At 46.3% G+C, this 27,902-nt stretch overlaps 1 protein-coding gene across 9 annotated transcripts in view; it reads right to left on the reverse strand.

Annotated features, from left to right (window-relative positions):
* Window positions 1-27,902, reverse strand: part of DNAH9 (dynein axonemal heavy chain 9) — a 391,252-nt gene that overhangs the window by 186,047 nt on the left and 177,303 nt on the right. For all 9 annotated transcript variants that reach the window (XM_073310874.2, XM_073310873.2, XM_073310875.2 and 6 more), the window contains 4 exons: window positions 24,833-24,956; window positions 20,514-20,656; window positions 16,740-16,901; window positions 15,406-15,639 (listed from right to left, as the gene is read on the reverse strand). In XM_073310874.2, the coding sequence (XP_073166975.2) occupies window positions 15,406-15,639; window positions 16,740-16,901; window positions 20,514-20,656; window positions 24,833-24,956 (663 nt within the window). The remainder of the gene's footprint in view (window positions 1-15,405; window positions 15,640-16,739; window positions 16,902-20,513; window positions 20,657-24,832; window positions 24,957-27,902) is intronic.

Genomic DNA, 27,902 nt, shown 5'->3' on the forward strand with positions numbered 1-27,902 from the left:
TGGAAAAATTGAAGTGTGAGGTTTCGCTGATTGCAGATATGGCCTATGACCTCCTGCCCAAGATAAGTAACACAATACTCGATACATGTGTGAATAGAAGCTTTATGTGGTTTAAATGGCTATGACAAGACAAACAAGGGATTAACCTGCCAGGGCTACACAAGTCTTACAACAGCTATATAAAAGGAGTGGATGTACACTCAGTTACACCACCTCTTGTGAGAACATTTCCAGACAAAATCTGCCTTAAACTGGAGTAAAGGCTGAGAGCACACAGAACTAATTGAAGGGCAAAACCTTTGCAATAACAAACGCAAGCAGTAGAAACCCAGGAAATTCAGAGTTACGATTACACTCAAAAGAAACACAAAAAGTTGAAAGCATGAAAGGCCATTCTACATAAGGCGAAGGGTGTGTTTTAACATATTAGTTAACGTTAAATTCCTAGTGTAGACAAGGCAAGTTGTTGTTTTAATGTGTTAACTGGTTGCAGTGAACCCACAGTCTTCCCATAGAGTTTACCTTGTATGGCTAACACAGGGGTCGGCAACCTGCAGCTCTGGAGCAGCATGTGGTTCTTTGGCTGCCCCCTGGTGGCTCTTTGGCAGCCCCCTTGCTGGCAGCCATTTTTTGAGAGGGTGTGAGGTGCAGCTCCCGTCCGGCAGCGCAGCAGGGCTCTGACTCCAAGTCACTCCTGGAAGAGGTTAGCTCCTGGCACGTCTCTGTGCGCCTCTTGTGGGAAGAGGGGTAGCGGGTCTCTGTGTGTTGCCCACCCCTGCAACCACCGCCCCCGTAGCTCCCTTTGTCCAGGAACCTGCCAACGGGAGCTGTGAGGATGGTGATGGGGGCAGGGCAGCATGCAGACCTGCCCCCCGCCAGGGGCATACAGAGACGTGCCAGCAGCCAGCTGCTTTTGGGGCAGTGTCGGGCCAGAGTCCTGCTGCGCTGCTGGCCAGAGCCTGCATCTCAAACTCCCTCCCGTACCCCAACCCCCTGCCCCAGGTCAGAACCCCCTCCTGCAACCCAATCCCCTGCCGCAAGCTGGAGCTCTTTATATTCAAATTCAAACAGCAGAAGTCACATTAAAAGTATTAGTGAGTAGTAATAACTTTAATATGTTCAATTATTATTAGTTGATAAATTCTAACTCTACAAATAGCTTTGCGTGTGATGTGGCTCTCGTAATATTTTGATCAAAGACAAATACAAAAAAAATGGCTCTTCTTCTTTGAAGTTGCCGACCCCTGGGTGCTAACATGTTAAAATGACACCTTGCCTTGTCTATACTAGGATTTTGGCACATGTTAAAAATATACCTTTTTTCCTAGTGACAAGGCTGAAATGTACAGTTTAACAATGAATGTTTAACTGTGAAATGTTCAGTTTGTTCAGTGGAAACATAATAATAGGAAAATGCACCAAAATAACTTCATGTTCCCCTGCAGTGAAGCCCTGGGTGAAAAAAACAAACACAAATGGAGACAGCCTTATCCATACATAACAAACAGTTTTATCTCATCAGGATTGCAAATGCTGGACTGCAGCACTCTTAATCCTATACTGGTTGGGCAAACTCCAGCCTTTGGAGTTACAATGTCCATAGAAACATCATTTATCTTCTCAGGCTATCCACTTCTCTTGCCCCCATTACTGCAATATCCAAGCTTTACAAAATCCTGATTAGACCACAGCAGACTGAAGGGTCTCATTCACATTCTTCATTAAGGCCTGATGAACAAAGAACCTTAAGCACATGAGTAACCTCAAGTGAATAGCACAAGTGATATCATTAGGACTGCTTATGTAACCCACACACCTCGTGGGTGTTGTCTTCTGTCCCCTCTAGGGGCACCGAGACCACTTAGAGATTAATGAGTCTGCTTCAGCCTTAGCTAAGAACCTTGTCGCTTTTAGCTCATACGTTTTTCTCCAGAGGTCCTAGGTTCGTTCCTGCCCACCGACAACCGGGGTCTGTCAGTGTTATACTTACATGTTTAAGTACCTTGCTGAATCAGAGCTTAGGACACCATGTGTCACCACTTACACAAGTTGTGTGATGCATCTACAGTGCTAATGCATCTGTTAAATGGCCCAAAACTTTGTCAATGCTGAGTTCAGGTTGCCAATGGTGCCTTGTGCCCTTCCAGAATGTGGAGAGAGGCTAAACCAAACCTTTCTCTGAGAACCAAGAAATAGGAAGGTAAGGGACACATCACCCCCATAGTGCAACCTTAGTTCTGCCCTCTTTGAGCAATGCCCCAGCATGCTAGTAACACCCGTACTTTACCCTTGCTGATGCATGGAACACTCTGGGGACAGCTCCCTCTAGGACACAGTCTAACACCTTATTTTTGCTCATGCAAAGCTCATGGTTAGGTCAGGCATAGTGACCAGGCGCTACCTACGCCTGGCCTACACTCAGCCATCACACAAACCACCCCAGAGTTCCTAAATGTTACCTCCCCTTCACCCTTGCCCTGAAGATTCCTTCTGAGCCTTCACTTAAACCCTACTGGCCGCTGTCACGTCTGCCATCAGACTGCTGACGAGCTCCATGGCAGTAAGATCCCTGTGCACTGCAACTGACACAACCTACAGAACTCTGTACTGAAATGAGGCAGACTTGATCCCTCAAGGCACATGTGCACCTCTCCTCATATCACAGTGACGGCTCTGCCAAACTGTTTCAAATAATCTCTCCGTCATTTAATACAGTCACAGCTACCACAGTGAACACAGCTGGAGTGCATGCAGGAAAGTGATGCAATTCAAATCTGGGACAAAACACGACACCTTCCCACAGTCCTTCTCCAGGCCTACTTATGATGGCATCAACACTACTTAAGCATTCCCAGCAGCTACTGCCAGCTCCAGGGGGCAGAGTTAAGGTTGCTTGGGGGAAGCATGTACCTTGACTCTTCATTTCCTGGTTTTCAGTGGTCTATGTTTAGCCACTCACCACATTCTGGAAGGGCATGAGGCAGCACTGGGCAACCTTAATTCTGCTTTAATGATGTTTTAGGGCATTTAATTTCTTTGGCTTTTCTCAGCATCACCATGCACCACAGCCCACTCTCACCCTCCAGTGCCTCTGGCTTGTCAGCAATAATTACCCCAGCCAAAGAATGCACTTCTGCATGTTAGTCCCTTCACTGCCCCTACAACGTCTTCTCACCTCCTGTCCCTCTGCCTCTCCATCACAGCCTGGTTCTCTGTCCTCAGACCTCCTCCCCATGGAGAGGCAGATCTTGGGATAGAATCTGCAGGTTGAGGAACTGGGGAGACAGGGCGGAAACAGTGCAGGGACTCACTTGGTGTCAGTGAAGGCATTTCTAGGAGAAAGGGGGACAGAATGGGGTGGCATGGATGTGCAGGATTTTGAGAGGAAAAGCTGAAGCTCTCCATTATCCTTGACTGCACAGCTCAGACACCTCCTTTCCTACCCACTCTTCCATGCCCTGCTCCAACAACCCCCATAATCTCCCTCTTCTGAGTTAAGAGCCTTTCTACCCTGGAGTTTGAAAACACTGACATTGAAACACTGACTACCCGGTCTTGGCTACCATACAGCCTTCTGCAACTAACACCTTAAACTCTTCCCGGGGGGCTTCTGGCAACTTGTCCACAAACTTATATTGCCCTGTTAACAACATTGTAGTTATAGAGCAATGCCTGCTGGTTCACAGTGCCCATCTGCATGGAAGAAGAGGTATAAATCTTGCTCCCCATCAAGTCCATCCTTTTGGACTCTTTGTCCTAAGACATAGATTTATACCTTCCCTGTTGTGCCCTGTCATTCACTGCAGAGAGTTAGGGGCCAAGTGGGAGTAAAGGCCCTCAAAACCCTGCATGTGGATGAAGTACCGCTTCACTGCAAGCATTGCCATGAGATGGAACTAAGTGGGAATATTCCAGAGGGCCTCTGCAGGCTCAAAGACAGCCTCATTTATGGAGAGGGCTACTCTCCCAGGAGCTAATGATTGGAGAATATCTTGCAGCTTATTCATATTCTCCTGCACAAATTCAGCCTGGATGCCTAAAGGCCATGTGCCTAAGGTGGTCCTGATATGCCTTAAAGTGCTCAGGCACTGAGGGAGAGGAGGATCCCAGCATTGTACAGTGGTTGGAAAGGATGAAGAAGCAGTTTGCTGTGCCAATGATGGATCTTTTTCTTGAACCACAAGATCCGATCAGGATAACCCTGGAGGCCCACAGGGAACAGACTCAGAGGTTGCTTGCAGCTGCGGTGGTTCAGGAATGGGAGCCACCTATGGGACTGGCGATTGTTCTGGAGTGATCTTGCTCAAGGATTCCAAGGAGGCCACTGGGCAAATGGATATGGCACTGGTGGCCAGTTGGTACCAGGCCAAGAGCCCCTGTCCTTTATCCGGGAACAATGCTGACCTCGGAAGCAATATTGATTTGAGGATGGTTTCTGCTGCTTATCAGTGACAACAAAGGAGAAGATGACCCTGACCTGGATCTCCAGGAGTCCCAGAGATTCTCTGATGACAATGGGGTGAACAATCAGACTCATCCAAAGCCCAACATGGGGTGGCATCAATGCTGAAGAGGAACAGGGAATTGGCACAGCTGGTACCAAGCAAGACACACTCCAACCTAGTACAGGAGAAGGCCCTGGCACCACAGCCAAGGACAGTACTGAGCTCTACAATGGGATCTGCTACCAGGGCAATGACGGTGCTCAGGGATGGACCAGTGTTGAGGGTCCCTCCGTGCCAGGCACGGAATCCGTCTCAGTTCAACAGCCTGAGACAAGGATAGTGCGAGTTGAAGTGACCATGAACCCAGCAGTTCTGCAACACGTCAGAAGGTGCCACGGGCACAATGGAGGATGAAGCAGTAGAAACCACAGCATTGGAAAACACCTGAACTAATGGAGAATCAGGGACTGAGGAAGCCAAACAGGTCTGAAGCCATCTGATACACCACCAGCATTGAGACAGTCAGTGCTGGTACCGACGTCATTGGCACTGACGACACATGGCCAGAACTGGAGTCAACAGTACAGGCTGATGCTGATCTTCGTGCGGTAATGGGAAGCGGCTAGATGGACCTGCTCCATCCCGTGTGCTGGAGGGAGCATGGTGCAGAGTCTCTCTGAGCTCTGGATCTGTCCTGATTAATCTTATGGGACCTCTGCCTCACTGCACCAGAGAAGGGAGAACAACTCTTGTCCCTATTGGGAGAGACAGCAGAATTCGAATGTGGAGCAGCATCACTTGCTAGTTCCACAGGCGACCGCTGATCAGACCAAGGCCTCGGTGCCAAAGCAGGCCTCGAGGCCTGCTCCAGAAGGTGCTACTTCAATCCTAAGTCTCTTGCCACCTGAGTCCTCTTCTTGATGGACTTACAGAGGGAGCACTCTTCCTCAGCGTGTCCCTCAGCAGACACAACAAGCACCTAGCATGGGGATCACTGCTGGGGATGCCCCCCACATGACAGACAATGCTTGAACTCTGGGGAGGACATCACACAGGGAAGCCAACTACTTTAACTGACACTAAACTAGACCTAAGGTACTACTATTATCTAGAGGAAAACCAAAAACTCTTAGAAAACTGAGACTGAAAACATGAGGTGAAAACATGATGCCGAGCTCAGACTCTAGCTGCCAGCGGTGAGCAGGAACTGACAGGTGTTGAGGCAGCGCCACCCTCATATAGCTGGTGTGGAGCTAGGGCCACAGGGCACAAGCACCGCCCCTAACGATACTGTTAGGAAAAGTTATCCAACTTCAGTGTGCTGGGCGTGTGCACCCTACAAGGAATACATGGCTTCATCTACTCAAAGAAGAACTTCTCTACCTGTCTTGCTTGGCTAGAGGCATCTCGCTGGACTCTTGTATTGTGAGGCAGTCAAGGTCACAGAGGTGAGTGTTTTACTCATAACACCCCAGAAGTGACACAGAAGAGTTAGTGCTGCTTCTGGGTACAGTGAGACCTACAACATTAACCCTTCATGTGCCTGCCAGCATTGATGCAAGCATAAGAGACATTTTTTACCAGAAGATGGCAGAATGGCAATGGGAGGAGGAAAAGACTAAAATGGAGAACAGCCCTCTAAGGCCATGACTGGGAAGAGAAAGAATGAGGTGTTGAGAAATGACTGTAAGTGAACACCCCAAGGAAATCAGAAAATTTTAGCATGCTCCTTCCCACATCATCATCTGAAGGCCGATCAGATCAAAGTGTTAGCAAAAAGATCCACGAGTGCCTCAGCATAGATGAGGAAGTTACTCACCTTGTGCAGTAACAGTTCTTCGAGATGTGTGTCCCTAAGGGTACTCCACTTTAGGTGTCTGTGTGCCCCTGCACCTCTAATCGGAGATTTTTGGTAGCAGTGTCCCGTTGAGCCTGCGCATGTGCTCTCCCTCCCTTGTGGTCTGCCTTGAGGGTATTTAGTACTGCACAGGCGAACCCCCCTCACTTCCTTCTCTACCACAGAGCCCTATAGAGAACTCCAAACTAGAGGGGAGGGGGGTGGGTTGTGGAGCACCCATAGGGGGACACATCTCGAAGAACCATCGTTACTGCACAAGGTGAGTAACTTCCTCTTCTTCTCCAAGTAGCGTCCCTATGGGTGCTCCCCTTTAGGTGACTCCGGAGCAGTACCCACCACTGGAGGCTAGGACTTCGGAGCGGAGTCTTTTACTACAGAGATTACTGTGGAGTCAAAGATGGTGTCAGCGGCCAAATCTTCAGTGATCACATAATGTTCTGCGAAAGAATGGACAGAGGCCCCAATCATTGCTCTATAGACTGGGGAGATGGGGTATCCCTATGGAATGTGATTGAGGTAGGAACTGATCTCATGGAGTGCATATGGACGGAAACAAGTTGCGCCCTTGCTAAGTGATTAATGCAACTAGAGATCCATTTGGATAGTCTTTGAGGAGATATCACAGAGCTTTTGGATCTTTCTGTGGACGAAAGGAAGAGTTTAGGGGATTTCCTGAAGTCCTTAGTCCTGTCCAAGTAGAATGCTAATGTCCTTCTAATATCTAACATATGCACAATTGTCTCCCAGTTGTCACAGTGTGGTTTTGGGAAAAAACAGAGAGATGAATCTGTTGATTCATATGGAAAGTCCAGAAAAAGTAGGGAGAAACTTGGGATACGGCCTTAGAGTTATTTATTTATTTATTTATTTATTTAAAGACAAAGGCCATGAATGATGGATGTGCCATCAGGGCCGCTATTTCTCCCATGTGCCTAGTTGAGGTGATGGCAATTAGAAATGCTGTTGTCATGGACAGGTATAAGAGAGAACAAGTTGCCCTGGACTCGGAGGGAGGTCTAGTCCAAGTCCTGAGAACTAGATTAAAGTCCCAGACTGGAGCAGGTGGTGTCACGGGGGGAAGAGAGTCCCGATGCCCTTAAAGAGTCTACGCATTAGTGGTTGAGCAAACTCCAAGTGGGAAGCCATTTTCGCCATGAGATGTACCTTAAGGGATCTGAGTGAGAGTTTAAAATGTAGTGCAAAATCAGAGGGAGGAAAGATGATGTTGAGTCTGTCCATTTGGAATGGTACAAACTTGGAGTCATTTCCATTTTGTAGACATGTATGTGGAGTGGTCAACTTGTGGTTGTGTTGCAACATGTGTTTCAACTTGTCAGAGCTTCTAAGCCTTGGAACAAAGAAAAATCCAAGCCTGGAGGCGGAGGACCCATGGGTTCAGGTGAAGGGTCAGCATGGAATCATTTCAGCATTGTTTTGAGAGAGTGAGTAAGGAATGGGCTGACATCAGAGGAACAGGAGGGCATATTGCCATCTGCTTCAGGTAAGGGAGCAAGACTTGTCATAGTCAAGAGGGGCAATCAGAATAACTCTCGCTTTATTTTCTTGAATTTTCAACAGAATCTTGGATAGGGTAGGAAACTGAGAAAAGACATGCAAGTGGGTCCTATCCACTGGGAAGATGAGGGCAACTGCCAGTGAATGTTTCCCCAAAGGGTGGCTATATCTTGAAGCACCTGAGAATTCAGTATACACTCATTGTCGTGAGAAAATTCCAATTGAGACTGTTGGTTACCCTGTTCTGTATCCCTTGTAGACAGACAGCTGAGATGAGCACATTGTGATGGGTGCATCAATTCCAAAGTTTGAATGCTGTCTTGCAGAGGGAGGGAGATCTGGCAGCTCCTTGGCAGTTTATACAAAACATACAGGTCACATTAAGTCCATCAAAACCTTTGTGAGTATTTGATGAAAGGCAGAGTTTGTGCACAGGCACTCCTGACAGCCCCTAACCCCAAAAGAATGATATGGAAGGTCATTTCTGTTGAAGGCCATTTGTCCTGAACCTTGTTGTTGTGTAGGTGAGCTCCCCAGCATATTAGGGAGACGTGTCCCAGGATGGTGAATGTGGGTAGTGAGAGGAGCGCTCTCGCTTGTCCTGCATCAGGTTGGTGCTGATAAAGTCCAGTCACTGTACCAGGGTTAGTATGCCACTGCAATGAAGTGAACCTTGGAGACTACCCTGTGTGGAGCAATCTGTACCTCTAATGCTCCTGCCCCAAAGGTAAGCAGTAGGAAATCTCCTGTACGATGGTTGTATTGAGATATGGAAGTAGGCACCCTGTAAGTTCAGGGCTAGAGATCAATCTCTTTTCGCTAAAGCTGGTCCTAACTGCTGTGAAGTAAGGTAAGGTGACTTCTGAGTGGCGTGACAGGTGAATAGATGGCAGCTGATGCTGTAAGGTATCATTGTTCAGGCCCTTGACCAGCTCATCAAAGTGCTTATAAGAGGCAGTTTGAGAGGTCATGGACTGGGGTGCAGACTGTTCTAACTTTTGAGCCCTGGGCCTCTCACACTGTGGCTCTTTACAGCACAGAGATGGTGAATATTGAGAAGATTGTGATCTGTGGTGTGGTTGAGAGGTATATCTTCTCTTCTGTTCCACATTGTAGATTCCTAAGGAGTGTAGTGCGGTCTGAGAATCCTTCAGGATGTGGAGAGAAAATCTGTCTTTTCCGCAAAGAGTTTGGCCCTTCAAATTGGAAGTCTGTAGCTCTTTGGGCAATCTAGAGAGGTAAAGCAAAACAAAAAAAAAAAAACCCACAACCCACCCCAGTACCACTGTCATGGAGACTGGGCAGGCTGCTGTGACAGCTACATCCAATGGTGTCCCTAGGACCGGTCTGGCTATTAACTGACCTTCTCTACGAATGGTCTGAATCTGTTCTTTTTGTGTTTCCAGTAATGTTTCAGAAACATCCTGGGTTTCCCAAGATTAACAAAATTGTTTTGGCCATGACAATTTGGTAATTTATGACTCTAAACAGTAATGTTGTTGATGAATACGCCATCTTGTGAAGCCTGATCCTATGGAGTTGACTTGGCATTATGTTGCTTGCTTCATGCATTAACCACATCCACTATGATAGAGTGATGTTGAAAACAAAGTCTGCCTCTTTGGGTAGAGACGTAGGGTTGTTTTTGTTTACACTCTGTTGCTGGTTGGTGCAATGGAAGCTGGCTCTGCCAGATGATTTTGGTAGGATTTAGAATCAGCCCATTAATTGGGAGGATAGTTCTAGATGAGAAGGTAGTGTGCAGAATTTCCACCAACTTGTGATGTGTATCTGCCACCTCCTGTAAGGGAATCTGCAGCTCGTCTGCCACCCTCTTTGTAAGATTCAGAAAGTTCTTAAATCTTCACCTAGTGATGAAGAGTGGGCAGCACAGTCTCATCTGGGAGAGATGAGAAGTGTGCTGAAGAGGTGATTTTTTGTTTGTTTGTTTTTCCCCTTCCCCCTTCTTTCCTGTTCTGAAAAAGCTCTCCCCTGCCCTGGCTCAGGTGCCAGGCTGTAGCAAACCATCTGGTGGACTCTCCCTGAGAGACACCGGAGACGATCGCACCGTGTGTGTATATACCCAAAGAGTTACAATATGGCCTTGGGAGGGAGAGGCAGGAAGGCAGGCATGAGAGGTTGGCGTGATGGAATTGGGGATGACCCTTGTAGTGTGGTGGTGGGCTACCTTGAGGGGCCAGGGAATGATCTTCTCCTGGCCAGTGTCAGATTTGTCAGTGGGTAAGGGTGCTGCTGACTGGGGTATTGGCAGTATACAGCCCAGTGCTAAGAGCGATTCTGGGTGCCGGAATGTGCTCGATACCGGGGTCCTGGTACCAAGTAACGGGGATTGTGGTTCTTTCCCAATCATCAAGTCTCCAGGGTATCAGAGCTCATGCAGTACCATGGGTTCATTTGGTACCACAGAGGAGGGTCCGTGGTACACTGTCAGTACCGATAGTTGGGCAGAGCACTCCCTAAATGAGAGTTTTGCCCAGTATAAAAAGTTTGTTGGTGCCACTTTTTAAAGAAATAGTATGGTAATGGTCTCTCCCTGGGTACTGAGGCCACAGGTCTCCAGAGTATCAAAGTACCTGTGTTACCATGGGCTCATCAGGAACCCCAGAGGAGTGTCTGTAGTCGGTATCAATAGTTGGGAAGGTGCAGAACACTTCCTAGGTGGGAGTTTTGTTGCATATGGTACCAAAGGGTTTCCTCTATGCCGCTCTTTTAGAGATGGTACAGTAACTGTCCCCTCTCCTTAGGGGACTGTATGGTTGCCTCAGAGCATGAGGATGGAAGCCTCTGGTGTCTCCATGCAGAAGCAGAGCTGACGGCAGGGCTTCTCTGTGTCGCTGTTTTAGAGATGGTAGGCTAACTGTGCCCTCTCCATGCAGTAGTTGCCCAGAGTAGAGCTCAGAGCAGCACAGAGCTTACAGAAGCCCCTTGTCAGTGCTGAGAGCAGAGCTCAGAGCAGGGCAGAGCTCAGAGCAGGAAGCCCCTTCTCAGGTTTCAGCTTCCAGAGCTTCCCAGCAGCCCAGGAGCGGCAGCTGAGCTCACAGCAGGAGGTTCCTCTGCTGATATTGTCCTATGGAGGTGGCCGCACTGGGGAACACCCCTCTGGCTGGCCAGTTGCTCAGAGGAGCCTTTCCAGGGGGAGTCTGCTGGTGGCTTCTTCTTTGTTTCTCTCTCTCCTCCTCTTCATCACTCGACCCCTGTCATAAATATAAAGGGAAGGGTAAACCCCTTTGAAATCCTTCCTGGCCAGGGGAAAGCTCCTCTCACCTGTAAAGGGTTAAGAAGCTAAAGGTAACCTCGCTGGCACCTGACCAAAATGACCAATGAGGAGACAAGATACTTTCAAAAGCTGGGAGGAGGGAGAGAAACAAAGGGTGTCTGTCTATATGCTGGTTTCTGCCAGGGATAGACCAGGAATGGAGTCTTAGAACTTTTAGTAAGTAATCTAGCTAGGTATGTGTTAGATTATGATTTCTTTAAATGGCTGAGAAAAGAATTGTGCTGAATAGAATAACTATTTCTGTCTGTAAAAAGAAAAGGAGTACTTGTGGCACCTTAGAGACTAACCAATGTATTTGAGCATGAGCTTTCGTGGGCTACAGCTCACTTCATCAGATGTTTACCGTGGAAACTGCAGCAGACTTTATATACACACAGAAATCATGAAACAATACCTCCTCCCACCCCACTGTCCTGCTGGTAATAGCTTATCTAAAGTGATCAACAGGTGGGCCATTTCCAGCACAAATCCAGGTTTTCTCACCCTCCACCCCCCCACACAAATTCACTCTCCTGCTGGTGCTAGCCCATCCAAAGTGACAACTCTTTACATAATCAAGTCGGGCTATTTGTATTGTTTCATGATTTCTGTGTGTATATAAAGTCTGCTGCAGTTTCCACGGTAAACATCTGATGAAGTGAGCTGTAGCCCACGAAAGCTCATGCTCAAATACATTGGTTAGTCTCTAAGGTGCCACAAGTACTCCTTTTCTTTTTGCGAATACAGACTAACACGGCTGTTCCTCTGAAACCTGTATTTCTGTCTGTGTATCTTTTTTTGTAACTTAAGATTTTGCCTAGAGGGGTTCTCTATGTTTTTGAATCTAATTACCCTGTAAGACATCTACCATCCTGATTTTGCAGGGGGGATTTCTTCATTTCTATTTACTTCTATTTTATTAAAAGTCTTCTTGTAAGAAACTGAATGCTTTTTCATTGTTCTCAGATTCAAGGGTTTGGGTCTGTGGTCACCTATGCAAATTGGTGAGGCTTTTTATCCAACATTTCCCAGGAAAGGGGGGGTGCAAGTGTTGGGAGGATTGTTCATTGTTCTTAAGATCCAAGGGTCTGGGTCTGTAGTCACCTAGGTAAATTGGTGAGGCTTTTTACCAAACCTTGTCCAGGAAGTGGGGTGCAAGGTTTTGGGAAGTATTTTGGGGGGAAGGACGCGTCCAAACAGCTCTTCCCCAGTAACCAGTATTAGATTGGTGGTGGTAGCGGCCAGTCCAAGGACAACGGGTGGAATATTTTGTACCTTGGGGAAGTTTTGACCTAAGCTGGTAAAGATAAGCTTAGGAGGTTTTTCATGCAGGTCCCCACATCTGTACCCTAGAGTTCAGAGTGGGGGAGGAACCTTGACAACCCCTTTTGAAGTGAAGGCTCCAGGGATGATCCGGGGTCAACACCCCACGGAGTCCCCTGCAGACTGAAGTGTTTTCGCTATTGGGGGGAATTTTTACTTAAGCTCCCAGCTCCTGTGAGGCTGCAGTTTCAGGTGTGGCAGGTAAAGCTCTTCTGTGAGGGTCTCCCAGGCACAGTGACAGGTTTCAGAGTAACAGCCGTGTTAGTCTGTATTCGCAAAAAGAAAAGGAGTACTTGTGGCACCTTAGAGACTAACCAATTTATTAGAGCATAAGCACAGTGAGTGTCTGGCCATTACAGGAACTGACTCCTGGCAGGAGAGGCACCGCTTGGAGCAGAGCGAGCCAGGCAAGCCCCTGGGCAGGGGGTGTCATCCTCTAGCAGGGAGGAATATGCAGAAGAACACCGTCTTTACTTTTTTTTTTTTAACCGAAAAAGAAATAATTATGAGTCTACTAGATGCCGGGGGATGGGGAGAGAATGCCCCCAGACAGGGAAGGAAAGTGAAGTTCTTTTCCTTTTTCTCTTTTCTTTTTAAACCAAAGGAATAAAATAAAAATAAAACACTAGCCTGAGTACTTTTAGGGAGAACAAAGGTAACAAAACAAACACTACTTATGCTAAGGACACAGATAAGGAAGGGACAACTGCTCCTTTGGTCAGAGGCCAAAGGCGGTAGAGAAGGAAGTGAGGGGGGTTCCACCATGCAGTGCTAAATAGCCTCGAGGCAGACCATGAGGGAGGGAGAGCACATGCCCAGGCTCAAGGGGATACTGCTACCAAAAATCTCTGATTAGAGGTGCAGAGGCACACAGACACCTAAAGTGGAGCACCCATAGGGACACTACTCAAAGAAGAAAATGAGATCATCAACTAATAGCAATACAGAGTGTGCAATCATCAACTGCGCTAAGAAATGGGAAGATTCTGTGAGACGCTTCTATATGTTCTGGGTAGGCAGATAAGCAATTTCTAATGTGGAGGAGAAAGAAAAAGAACAAAGCAAGCCAGGCATTCAAGGGAACTGCACTGTGACTCCAACTGGGAGAGAGGAAAGACTTGACTATGACCAGGAACACAGCAAGAAGAATTATTAAATAACAGAAAACCTGGAGGGCAGGTTCCCAGCAGGCACATTTAATCTGAATGCCCATGCTGCGTTTCAAGAACACAAACACTGCATCACAAAGGTCAGCAATTAATTGGTACAACAGGCAAGACCTGGATCTAGAATTCAGCGATGCAATTTTAACAGAAGTCATATTAAAAGTTAACTTAGCAACAGGGCTTTGAACAGACCTCTTTTTATTGAGCATAGCTCTGAAAAATAAATTATTCAACCAGCAGACTTGTCCAGTTTCATTATCTGGGAGCTAGCCTGTGACTTTCCTGGAAATGGAGGACAGCCATTGTCTGAAGTTTTGTTTAGTACATAAGCTAATGAGAGACTGCTACTTAAAACAGAAGCTAATCACGAATGCCAAGATTTCCAAATCCCAAAAGGGGAGGGGGGAGGAGGGGAGATTTTGAAACTAGAATGGCTAATTCAAGAAACACCCTGAGAAAAGACTGCAAGGGCCCAGGTTAAAATCAGTGTCCCAAGGTGCCACGACATATTCAATTCCGATCATTAACTAGCCATTAACCGCCAGGCACCAAGAGCAGTGAGAACTATGTTGGCAATAGGAGCACAAGCCTGGATCCACAAAGGTACTTCGACACTGAAGATCCAATTTTAAGACACCACTGTTGTCCACAAAACTCCTGCTCAGCTGCTGTCTAACTCTGCAGGCATCTACAGTCACTCGACACCTATGTTTTCAGGGTAAAAGTTCTTGGCACTGATGTTTCCGTCTTTGGGCAGGTGCACTGCTGACTCATGCTAGGTCTCCAGATGCATATCTCCTGCAGGAGCCCCTGAGCGATCCAAAAAGTGGGAAAGGATCAGTGGAGGAGCACCTAGCTCACCTGTGAAGCCCAATCCGGTAGGCATGCTCAGAGCCCATACCAGATTAAGTCCCATTCAAAATCAGGCCAGAGAAAGAGGGGGTGGCCAATTTTTAGCTTCTAGACAAGTGGTTAGAGCATTCACTGGTTAGGTCTTAGCTGGAATACTATGTTCAGTTTTGGTTACCAATGTATAGAAAGGATATAGAGAAACAGGGAAAGATGCAGAGGTGAGTGCCCAAGTTGATCAAAGGGATGGAATGCAGTCATATGAGTTGAGAGAGTTGCCAAATACCCAGAACAATATACAGCCAGTCATCATTTTAGCGGTTTAGCCAGATAGGTTCTTTACAAGTGGATTTCAGTCTACTGAGTTATTCAGGAATGCTCATTAACTAAGGTTTCTTAAAGACATGTATCCTGATTTGTAAGGGAAAATGATCCCATCATTACCCATTTTTATCACACACCCATGGCAGTATGAAAAGATACAATGTGTAGCTGAAGCTGTACAGATGCTGATCTGGTGTAAGCAGTTGCAAACTCATTGACTTCAGCTCCCTTGACCTTATTCCAGGTCTCACTCTGGCCCAGACTATGCAAACATACTATATTATGTGTAGCTGAGAAATAATTACCATAATTACATAAACCTACTTATCAAATTGATCTCTACTTGATTCTCTACTTGTGCAGCGATTAGTTTAGAACCACAGCAGCTGGCTTTACACACACACACACCCTCACTCTTTCTCTCCTTCCCCCCATGGAACAGAAACATGTCTCATCTGAGAATTGAGCACAAGCCCTGGAGGGGAGAGATGGGGATGCTAAAGCCAGGATCCACCACCGACATTCACTACCCGCATCCCACTTTTAATCTGTAGTTTTTCTTCCAAACTGAAGCACAGTATGCATTGAGCTGAGAAACAACTAAACAAATCAGCATTCAGACCAGAGACGAGAGAAGGGTCTTCTCACCTGTGCAGATGTGCTGTTGAGTTTCTGCAGGCCATTCTCCAGTCGCTCCATTTTTGCTGTCAGCTCCTTGCCCTTTTTAAATAACAAATTTTGGTAGAGTTTGATTTGCTCGAGGAATGACTTGGGTGTGGTGTAGTTATAGCGACGTTCATTGCTCAGATAAGACCGGGACATCTCATTGACACTTGTATGGACATAGGCCATAAACTTGCTTATTGAGTCTTTCACTGAAAGCTAAAATGAAAGAGACTATATTTTAAACAAAACAAAAAGTAAGCAAATCTATTAATCATTGCCTTCTACTACAGCATAATTGACTGTGTAGCATCTCATTTGGGCTCTTCATTAATTTTACTCTCTCTAGAATTTCTCCAGTTGCTTGTGTTCTACATTTGAACATACTGTACTGAGTAATTTTTATACTATTCATTTGTACATAATAACTCCCTTTTACTAATTAAAATAAGGACAGTTCTGTACAGACTGGAAAATACATACTCATTAAAAGAGACGTTCTAGACAATATGACTCAACTAAATACTATGTAGAAAAGCTAAATGAATAAATCCATTTAGCTGTTAATTGAGTATTAAGTAGCCGTCAAACTGAGCTACAAATGTATTTCCTCTTGAGAATACCTAAAAATTCTCAGACACACATGCAGCAAAGGAAGTATATTCTGGGGAATAATTATGCAAGTGTCAGCACAGAGGAACCAAGTCTGGTTACTGTCCAGATTGATTTGTAAACCTCAATTTACACTACCTAAACCACCAACACAATCCTGACCCCTGAAAGGGAGGGCTAGAGGGGGTGTGAGCGTGTGTGTGTGTGTGTGAGTGCACGCACGCGCATACACACAGTGTTCCCGACCCAGCACCTACTAAGGTCTGCGTCTCTCTCAGATGCTGACCAATATCTGTAGCCCGTTCCAGGGCAGCTTGGTTTGATTTAGATTAGCAGGATACAGCACAGTCAGCAACTTGTCTACAATGTGTATTTGGGAGCAGTAAAGCTGTGTCTTTTGGTGGAATGGAGGCTCTACTGTAACATTACTGGGAATTTGGTTTGAATGTACTGCTTACAGTAACAGCGGGTGCCTGCACTCAGTGGCTGAGTTACAGCCCTCTCTCACAGGGGAGTTCAGGCTGGGCTTGGACGCAGCAGCTTCTCACTTCTGCTAATGAAGCCAAGGCTACAGCCGCTCATGACTCGCTGATGAGATCACGGCGAGTGCACTGGGGCACTCAGGGTCCATCTCCGGCTGGAAGAACTCTCGGCTGACAAACCAGGAGCTGCAGAGTCAGCAGGGGTTACCTCTGCTGGAACCTCACCTCAATGTTCTCAGTTTCTTGCAGGAAACGCAGGCTGACAGACTCCAATGCCTCTTGAGGCCACTCGTGGAACCAGTCTATTGCTGTGCAGTTCACCACCGCTGGGAATTTCCTGCTGCGAACTCTCAGCTTGTTACCAACGGGTGAGAAACAAAGAGCGACCTGAGGAGCAAGAAGGATAAGAGCACTGAGAAGAGGCAGGGCAGCAGGCTGGGAGGCACCCAACATAGCTGCAGCTTTGGGTTTTCCCTGTTGGGAGAATGACTCCCCGGGAGGATTTCAGAGTAAGATCAGGAGCCGCACCCAGAATGACCTCTTGAGCTTTGAGCCTTTGCAACTTTGGCCGGTGCGTCCGCACTTGGAAATTCCATATAAAACAGCATAACCAAACAGCAAGCACTCCTTTCTCTCTGAAATAACAGCAAACTGCTTCCCTGAAGAACTGCTTTTGTAATGCCGACGGATCCCAGTCGTCAGCAGGCGGGATTGAACCTGGGACATCTAGAGCTAAATGCATGAGCCTCTATTGCATGAGCTAAAAGCCATATGGCTATTAGCTAAGGCTGTAAAGCAGACTCACTAATCTCTAAGTGGTCTTGGTGCCACTAGAGGGGACAGAACACCACACCCACAAATGGGCCAGAATCACCCTGCTGGCAGCACCTAGCAAAGTTTCACTGTTACTCAATGCTGCATATTTAGGGCCTGACTCTCATTCATACACCACTCTGGCAGCATAACGGGGCCTTGGAAAGGCTGTAAATAGATATAGACCCTAGGGTATGGAGTGCTGGAAAGGGGCCCTAGCATAGAATCAGGCCCTTTATCTATTGTATCTTGTTTCAGTATGGCTTACTGAGTATTGTCATCTAACTGGCTTTTACAAACTCTGTCTCTCATACACAGAGCAGTATACAATACTCCAAGATCCTATACGTGTCTATCTCAGGCTATGTAATCCAGCCTTTAACAACCTGATCACCCGCTACTTCACAAACACCACCAACACACTGTTCTTTCTACATCCTTAGATTTAGGTGTGTAGCCTCTTGCAGTTGTCTGTGTTACTCTCTGTGTGCTGGGCAAAGATCAAGGTCCTAACCCTCAGGTACTGCCAGGCTATGCTCCATTATTAATTACTATTGTTGTTGTTATTAAATATTTGTATTATTGTAGGAGCTCTAGTGATGGGCCAGAACCCCACTGTGCTAGATGCTGTGATACAGGCCCCGAGTGGGATGAGGCAAAATGGCTGTACATATTGACATTTGCTCTCCTCCAGTCTGCTGTTCAGTCTGAGATCCACTCCTGTGCTGACAGCCCCTGTGCTGATCAAATCTGGGACACTCGATGTATAAGGCATGTTATAGTCTGCTTCTTGGTTTATTACACAGAGCGCAGATTTCCATTATTAAATGCAGTAAATAATTTAGCAACACTTAACAGCTGACCCCAGAACAGCTGTTCCCTATCATGTTGTTAAAGAGAAAGAACAAGGAAATGGAAACATGGAACCAGGTCTCAATGAATCAAAACATTCCTCTCTTCGTGAAAAATCCAGCTATCCTTTGACCATAGGGTACATTTCCACAGGGGGCACTGGTCATGAGGGGACTCAGGTGGCCCAAAGAAGTCATAACCTTTCCACAGATGCCCAGCATAGATTCCTGTACCACAGGGGAACACTCTGTTGGTGCAGCTGTTCCCCTGCCTCCCACTTTCCTGGCCTAGGGGATGTGTCTGGGAGACGGGGGCATGGAGCTCTGCTCTACCATAGCAACGCTGCACTGGGACCTCAAGCAGTGGCAGTTTTTAATGCTGCCTGTCGGGAGCTTCACATTGCAGAGGGGCTGGGGCTGGCCCTCAGACACTTACAAGTTCCCTGATACTCCCCTTTCTGCTCCTGAACCAACTGGATCTAGCCTACATGAACAGCTGCCATTGACAAGCGGGGTACCCTGTTCTCAAGCACCTCACTCAGACACAAACACAATGGTACAATACGGCCAAGGAGCTAGTTTACACCAACACAGGTTGGGAAGCTCCTCACTCCCAGCCCTGTTTCACTGCCCTAGGTATGCTGCTGTACTCTAGCCTGGCTGTGTTCTCTGTCTCGCACTCTACCTCTGCTTCCTGGTGGTGGTATCATTATTATTATTTATTACTATGACTGTTTCTGCAGAAGCACCAGATGCCCCAAGTTGAGATTGAGGTTTTATTGTGTCAGGCATGGTGCAAACACCTCGCAAGAGACACAGTCCCCACCCAGGGAGTTTGTGTGTGGGTGTGACACAGAGCAAGTCTCAACAGGAAGTGGGGCATTGAGCGGTGTCCTGCAGGAGGCGTGCTTGCTTTCAACTTCCTGCTGCTGCTTAGCTCCTTATCCCACAGTGCTTTCTCTAGCGACTAGGGGGGCCCACCCTTTGGCAAGTCTTTAAACTGTTTTTTTCGTATTTTAGCAAGTTCAAATAACATGTGAGTGAGCTCCCAGCGGCATGTCTCTGCGCTGTGCATGTTCTAGGATCCCCCTGAGCTCCCAATGTATTTACCACCTGTCCTCTCCAAGGCTGATAGCTTAAACAAAGCTGTAGCCAAAATTAGGCATATTTCCAAAAGATCTTCCGCAAACTTCTCAGGAACCATGTTTCCTACCGTAGGATGCGGTGTGTGAAATTCTGAGTGTGTTTGTTTAGTTGTAGCAAAGTCAATATCGCACTTGCAATGTAAGGGTAGCCTCGTCCTGACAAGGAAAAGACTGGCTTCTCAGAACAATAACACTGTTTAGCACTGATGCAACCTCTGCAGATGTAAAGTGATAATGAGCTGGAGTGAAACAAATTATTTAAAAAAAAGAAAGACGACTTCCTGTTGGGTAATGATTGGATTTATTGAATGATGACCTAATGTCCAACTGGCAGGCACAAAGGTTAAGGAAGTTGCCTGATACTCTAGCACGAGTCATTTTCCTATGCAATCCTACATGCCAATCAAATAAGAAACCTAGGGATATTAAAACCCAAAGAGTCTTAAAATGAATATCAGATTCCCCCCCGCCCCCCATATCAGATTGGGGTCTCTTTATTTATAAGACCTTCCAGATTTGAGAAGTTGTGCTATAGGTAGAAGCAACACTTTAGAGCTGAAATGTCAAAACTCATCTCCTTTAGTCTAGATGCCACAACTCATATGATTGAAGACAATTGATTTGAGTTCCCATAGCTGCAAAGCATTAAGGTACCAGGCTTATATGACGTTAAGATGACCCCTTTGGCCTAGATTTTCCAAGAAGCATTCAAGGATTTAGCCACGTGAGTCCAGGTCTAAATCCCAATGTACCACCTAAAAAATGGAAAGGTCTATGATATTTTAGCAGAGGTCTGTGGGGAAAAATCACCATTTTTGGGGAATGAGAGATTGTGTTTAATTAAATATGGAGAAATGTTTAAAAAAAAAGTCTTTAAGGAAATGTTATCAGTCACTGTGTCACCTTACTAGTTCAATATATTAAAAAGATTGGACAGAAATTCCTAATCATCATATTACTATACAAAGGTACAGGGTGCACTTATCAGAGGTGGTACATTCCTTCAATTGAAGCGCTGTTTGATGAGTTTTGGACAATTCATGTATTCATAGACTTTAAGGCCAGAAGGGACCATTAGATCACCTAGTCTGACTGCCTGTATATCACAGGCCATGGAATTTCACTCTGTAGGGTTACCCCTGCATTGAGCCCAATGGTAGGGATGTGAATTCTCCCGGGCATAGTCTTACCTTTAGCTGTCGTCGAACACGGTCTATGAAGAATTTCCAGCAGGTTTCCCTGGTGTCCACCAGTCCTTGGCTTTTGACTTCGTTTCTCACACTGCTGATGATGTTTTCAACTTCATCATCAGGGAAAAGATCAGGAATTTCACCTGGGAAAAATGGGATCACATTTTTACAAACTAACAGGCAAACTGGAATTTTTACCTTGATGGTATAAAGTTGTTTGTGGAGCCGAGATCTCATACAGACTAGGTCACTGGATTCCATAGCACAGATCCAAGTGAGCCTCTTTCATCAGATTGGAGATGATATAGGAGTAAGCCACATCTGCCCATGAAGAGCTGATTTACTGGCAATTAATTAAACTTTCGCACAACCTTAAAACAAGCAGAAGTTGAAAGTACTTTCTAATCTCAGAATCAGGAAATAGCAACTGCATTGCTTTCTGATTGACTCTGCTATTTAGGTTTCAGGAAATTTAATCCCCAATATGCCTTACACAACAGTGAATCATTTCAGTTTTGCAAAGCAATTTGTTACATATTCAAGTTCTGCAGCTCTTTAAAAATGCCATCTGCAGCTGTATTCAAATAAATGACAGATCACTATGGTTAAAAAGCTAATGGTACATTCAGTTAATTGCCAAGAATGTATGCATGCAAACAGAATTGTAGTGATTCCTTACTTTACTACTCCCTAATTTATCTCCTTCTGACCCCTGTCTGGACTGAAATGATCATTATCTGATCAGACTGCTGAAAATCTGAGCTTTATTTGGTACTGTATTAACAATTAAGGGGGGAAACAGCAGCTGATCAGAAACCAGCAAAATGTTACTCCTCTTTATTAAGTTATGATGATAAATACAACAAATAAAACAAACAAAAACATGCAATCAATTAGAAGCAAGCAGCCAAGTCAACCAATCAGAAAACATCCTTTCCCACTGAGCTGCTACAGACATTGCCATGAAAAGTCACAAGTTACCTACAGTTATTGCTTCATTTAAGGTTGCCAGGTGTCTGGTTTTCGACCAGAACGCCAGGTCGAAAAGGGACCCTGGCAGCTCTGGTCAGCACCACTGACTGGGCCGTTAAAAGTCCGGTTGGTGGCGCAGTGGGGTTAAGACAGGCTCCCTGCCCACCCTGGCTCCACGCAGCTCCCGAAGCGACCGGCATGTCCCTGCAGCCCCTAGGCACAGGTGTGATCAGGGAAGTTCCGCACACTGCCCCCACCCTGAGCTCTGCAGCTCCCACTGGCCAGGAACTATGGACAACAGGAGCTGTGGTGGCAATGCCTGTGGGCATGTGAAGTGCACACCATGCAGAGCTGCCTGGCCACGCCTGTGCCTAGGAGCCGGACATGCCAGCTGCTTCCAGGAGCAGCACAGAGACAGGGCAGGCAGGAAGCCTGCCTTAGCCCCACTGCACCCCTGACCAGGAGCTGCCTGAGGGAAGCACTCCCCGGCCAGAGCCAACACCACCCACCAACCTCCTGCCCCATGTCAGAACCCCCTCCTGCACCCTAATTCCCTCCCAGAGCCCGCACCCCACACTCAACCCCCCTGCCCCAGCCCTGAGCCCTCTCCTGGAGCCCGCACCCTGCACCCCCTCCCACACCCTAACCCCCTACCCCAGTTCGGAGCCCGCTCCTGCACCCCAAACCCCTCATCTCCAGCCCCAGCCCAGAGCCCACACCACCAGCCAGAGCCCACTCCCACACTCCAAACCCCTCGGCCTCCGCCCAGAGCCTGCAACCTCAGCTAGAGCCCTCACCCCCTCTTTCACCCCAAACCCCTGCCCCAAACCTGCTCCTTAACCCCTAATTTCTGGCCCCACCCTGGAGCCCGCACTCCCAGCTGTAGCCCTCATCCCCTCCCACACCCCAACCCCCTGCCCCAGCCCAGTGAAAGTGAGCGAGGGTCGGAGAGAGCGAGCGATGTAGTGAGGGAGGCTGGAATGAGTGGAGGCAGGGCCTCAGGGAAGGGGCAGGGCAGGGGCGGGGCAGGGGTGTTTGGTTTTGTGTGATTATAAAGTTGGCAGCCCTAGCCTCATTGGGTCTGAGATACCAAGGTATTTCCTTGTACCTAGAATAGGGGATAGCCCCTGCATCCCCACTACCACATGAGGTAACTCTGGGGAAATACGGGCCTTCAAAAGCAACCATAATATCATCCTAATGCCACAGAAACAGGATCTATCCCTTTTCCAGTCACAGGAGCCAGCAGGCCTTCTAAGCCAGTGACACATAACCTTTTCTCCCCTCTGGTCCATGGTTAAGCACAGGTAGTCCTCGATAAGTCGAAACGTCGTAACTCGAAACCACCATCCATTCTATTGCGGGACCGAGTGTCGTAAAGTCTAAATCAACTGTCGTAAGTAGAATCAGGGTGTCAATTAGAAATGTTGTAAGTGCCGTTCATCGTAGGTCCAACGTCGTAAAGTCAAGGACTGCCTGTATACACTTTGAGCTGGACGTATATTTGCACTACCTCTCATTGAACTAGTGTGCTAGAAACAGAAGTGTAGCTGCTGCTGTAGCACATGTGCCAGGATGGGCCAGCCACCTGAGCAGGTACCTAGGGTCTCAGCTGGGACTGTATTTGGAGCGGCTAGCCCCTCCCTCTGCTTATGCCTCTGTGGCTACACTGCTATTTTTAGCACGTTAGCTTGATCAAAGTTAGTGTGGGTATGTCTATCTGAGTTGGGAATGACACCCCCAAACCCTTAGGCAGCCTGGACCTCCTTAGTTGTAACCATCTCCAGGATACAGGCAGCTTTCTCATACATGTATAAAGACAGACAGACATACACACACATCCCCGAAGGAAAGACCAAGAAAACTCCAAAGAAGAGAATAAGCAGGAAAGCACCAGGCCTTCCTCCTCCTCCTATGTACTTCCAGTGGGTGGCCACAGCATCAGCCCCTCCCCACTTATCCTCCCCCATTTTAAGCAAGGAAGGGTGAATCAGACATGAGCAAGCAAAGGGGGAAAAGGAGAAGGGGGGTACAATCAAGACCGCCACCCTAGACAGATGGTGAATGGCGGAAGGAGTCCCCTCTGCCCTGTCTGGGGCTAACGGACAGGGAGGTCTTGTCTCATGGGTCCTTCTAAGCAAATAAAAATAATTCCACGTAAGGAGCCAGAGGACTTCATAAGCCCATTATACCATCCCGTCAAAGTCCTCACTGATCAGCTAGCACTGACTTGCTGTCAGAAAGATCATGTCTTCGTCTCAGAGCAGACCCATTGAAACAAACGGACAGCCCTCTGGTGACTGGAAGGGAAAAAGAAAGCTGTAAGAAAGACTGTGTGGGCCTCCTCCATGCTGACAGGCAGCTACAGTGCTGTAATTAGGGCTGGGGAATGCTCATGTTGTCCCCGCAGGAGGGCAGCGCATGGGGCTGCAGGGGGAACTATATTCAACACACAATTTACCCAGCAAATTAAACCACTCTTCTGGTTAGGAATTATCCACAAACAGTCTCTGGTATCTGCAAATTCATTTGCTGTTCAGATTGTTTGAACACTATATGCACAAATTTCAGACAGTGGGCTGTCTACAGACTTCACTTCAGCTATGAATGCAATACTAATATTCTATGTCAACTCTTGATTATTCACTATTTGTGGTGTATCATTGGTCACGTACATCCATTATATTGGTTCTGTGCCCTGTTAAGCTAACTGAGAGTGAGGTGAAATGCAAATGCTGAACTCACATGCAAATGTCATGGTCTGCACAGAAATTGGGGTATTCATGGGAAGAACAGCTATTTACCAAGCACATAAAGACCAGTCACACACATTTGTCTAGAAAAATGAACAAGAAAGAAACGTGGTTGGACTGAATAGCTATCTGACATTCGAACACGTGGTCTTTCAATGGCTTTGCATTAATCACCCAGCTCTTGCAGAGGGTGAAGTCAAATTCTCTAGCCAGGACTAGTGGGAGTTATGTCATACCACTAAACTGCCTCTCACCGGAATGGACACTGCACATCTTTCAATGAAACATTTCCTCTGACTCCACACTCCACTAGCACATTGCCCCTCACAGAAATGACTTAACAATTATAAGTAGAATTAAAGAGCTTTGAAAGTAGGGTGCAAACTAACTGACTGGGTCACAGATGTCTGAGAAGGCCAAAATCTACTAGCTGCTTTCTTCCTTGAGATTTAATTTACAAATTTTATAGCTTATTTTGTTCAGTTATCACTTTTAGCAAATGTTACAATATCTTCTATGGAACAGCTGCAGACATTACTATGTGCACATTTATGTGGAAAAGGAGACCGGAAATAAAATCAATGAGATGCATACCTGAAGCTAACAAGTCATTTACCAGCACTAAGAACCTTTCATCAGACACCTGGGCATCAGTTATAAGGAACACAGTGCCAACATTCTTCACTCCAGTTTTAATATACTGGTTTGCCAAGTCTGCCTGTAGATTGAAAAGAAAGTAAAGCGTTTGTGCTTATCTACTGCAAAGTCTCGGTCACAAAGTGCGTTTTCATTGGGGATATTTCAAGCAGGATGTTGCCTGTTCAAAATCTTCTGATCAACTGAAAACAAAACAATCAGAATTAATTAGCATGAAGGTTGTTCTTTATATCTTCTCCACTTTATGACAGAATATTTCCAAGGATACTGCTAGTATTAATTAATTATTATTTGCTAAGCATTGACAACATGCTCTGTGCTGTACAAAAGACAAATAAAAAGACAGACCCTGAGAAAACTATACATAATTTTCTGAATCATTTTATTCAGGAAATGATCTTTTTAAAACCTTTCTGATTGGAGATAGGGCATTTAAAAATCACAGATCATTGCTGAAGATGGAGCACTGTTGCTATTTCTGTTAAACTTGGATGGTAGAATCCCTGATTAGTTTGAAGTATAGATCGTGTCAGATTGCAGAGACCTTTCTACACAGTGATCTGCTACTGGTGGCTGCTGCCACAATATTTGAAGTCTTGTGTTTCACAAATTATGGACTGCAGTGAATCATATATGTGATGGGACAGAGGTATTTGGGAGATGATCTCAGTGGCTGGATATGCTGTTCTTTCTGTCCCTATTCTCTACTTGTCCATTTTTATTTCAGTGATAACAAAATAAAAATAAAATAACTCATTTCTTAGTTGAGAGCCCCCAGCATGGCATGTTCCCAACACACTGTGCAGCTGAGGGAAGGAGCCTCAGTTAAGGACTTATATTCTGCGCACTGAGTAGTGAGACCAGAAGAATGTTGTGAAAAATTTTCTTTTCCACTGCATCATTTCTTCTCCCCTGTGGAGGGCATACTGGGAATATTTTTGATAGGACCAGTTAACTGTGCTGTTTTCCTTCCTTCATCCCTTTCCATCACAAAGCATACAAGTGCAAATAGATTCTGCCATGCCTTTATGATCGCATTTGCGAGAAGGGCTCAATTACTATCTCAAAGTCACATGAGCCCTCTAACATAGACTCATAGACTTTAAGGCCAGAAGGGGCCATAATGATCATCTAATCTGACCTCCTGTACATTGCAGGCCACAGAACTTCATCCATTCGCTCCTGTAATAGACCCCTAAGTTTTGGCTGAGATACTGAAATCCTCAAATCATGGTTTAAAGACTTCAGGTTACCATTTACTCTAGTTTAAACCTGCAAGTGACCCATGCCCCACACTGCAGAGGCAGGCAAGAAAAAACAAAACAAAACAGGGTCTCTGCCAATCTGACCTAGGGGAAAATTCCTTCCCAAGCCCAAATGTGGTGATCAGTAAGACCCTGAGCATGTGGACAAGACCCACCAGGCAGATACATGGGAAAGAATTCTCTGTAGTAACTCAGAGACCTCCCCATTTAGTGTCCTGTCTCCAGTCATTGGGGATTTTTGCTCCTGGCAGTCGCCAATGGGCCACATGCTATTGCAGGCAGTCTCATCATACCCCTCCATAAATTTAGCAAGCACAGTCTTGAAGCCAGTTAGGTTTTTTGTCCTCACTGCTCCCCTTGAAAGGCAGTTCCAGAACTTCACTCCTCTGATGGTTAGAAACCTTCACCTAATTTCAAGCCTATACTTGTTGATGTCCAATTTATATCCATTTGTTCTTGTGTCAACAATGATACTTAATTGTAATAACTCCTCTCCCCCCCGGTATTTATTCTTCTGATGTATTTACAGAGGGCAACCATATCTCCCCTCAGCCTTCTTTTGGTTAGGCTAAACAAGTCAAGCTCTTTGAGTCTCCTCTTATAAGACAGGATGATCAGAGGAATGGAAAACCTATTAGCACTTCTCTGTACCTGTTCCAGTTTGAATTCATCTTTCTTAAACATGGGAGACCAGCACGGCACACAGTATTCCAGATGAGGTCTCACCAGTGCCTGGTGTAATCGTACTAACACTTCCCTGTCTCTGCTGGAAATACCTTGTCTAATGCACCCTAGGACTGAATTAGCCTTTTTCACGGCAGTATCACATTGACAGCTTGTGGTCATCCTGTGATCTCCTATTCACATACATGTATTCATGCTAGCTCTCCTCAAGCGTGTGTGAGTACAAATAGCAGTGCAGCCACAGTAAGACGGGGAGCAGCAGCAGTGCCATGATGGGTACACAAGCAGTGGGGATATACTCAGCATGGCTTAGCCATGCCGCTGCTGCTGCTACCATGCTACCGCAGCTACATTGCTATTTATACTCGCACTAGCTCAACCAGAACTAGCGCACGTGTGTACATGAGCTGGGGTATCATACCCCTAGCTTGAACTGTAGACACAGCCTAAGACACAGGGATGTCCCTGTTACCATGGTAGCTGAGCATCACACAATTTTCAATGTATGTATCCTCCCAAACCCTATGAGGCAGGCCATGGCTCTTATCCCTGTAGTACAGAGGGGGAACCAAGGCACAGAGAGACTATCTGACTTACACAAGCTCGCTCACACAGGGAGGTTGTGGTAGAGCAGGGACTTGAACCCAGGTGTCCTAGCCCTAGGCTAGTGCCCCAACCACTGGACTATCCTTCCTCCCCTTTTCAGAGTATCTACCTCACAATTATGAACATGAAAGAACATTATTATTTAAAACACAGTAAAAGCAAAAGCTGTCACTGTGATTCCGGGTTTTTTTCCCCCTACCAACTCAGCTGGACTTTCCCATTAGTTCATGTGCACAGAATACAGTGGGATTAGAAGGGCGCTCAGGATAGTACATTGACCCTTGCTTTTGAAACACGTTTAGAACTTCAGTAGGCAAATATGGTTCTACCAAATACAGTCAGTTGTTACATTTCCTACAGAATACCTAGAATAAGTGAATTATAACAATGTTACGGGTCAATGGCAGACTAAACCATCTGGTTCTTCTAGACCCAAGAAAAATAATTAACCA

Source organism: Lepidochelys kempii, chromosome 14, assembly GCF_965140285.1.
Source record: "Lepidochelys kempii isolate rLepKem1 chromosome 14, rLepKem1.hap1, whole genome shotgun sequence".
Lineage (NCBI taxonomy): Eukaryota > Metazoa > Chordata > Testudines > Cheloniidae > Lepidochelys > Lepidochelys kempii.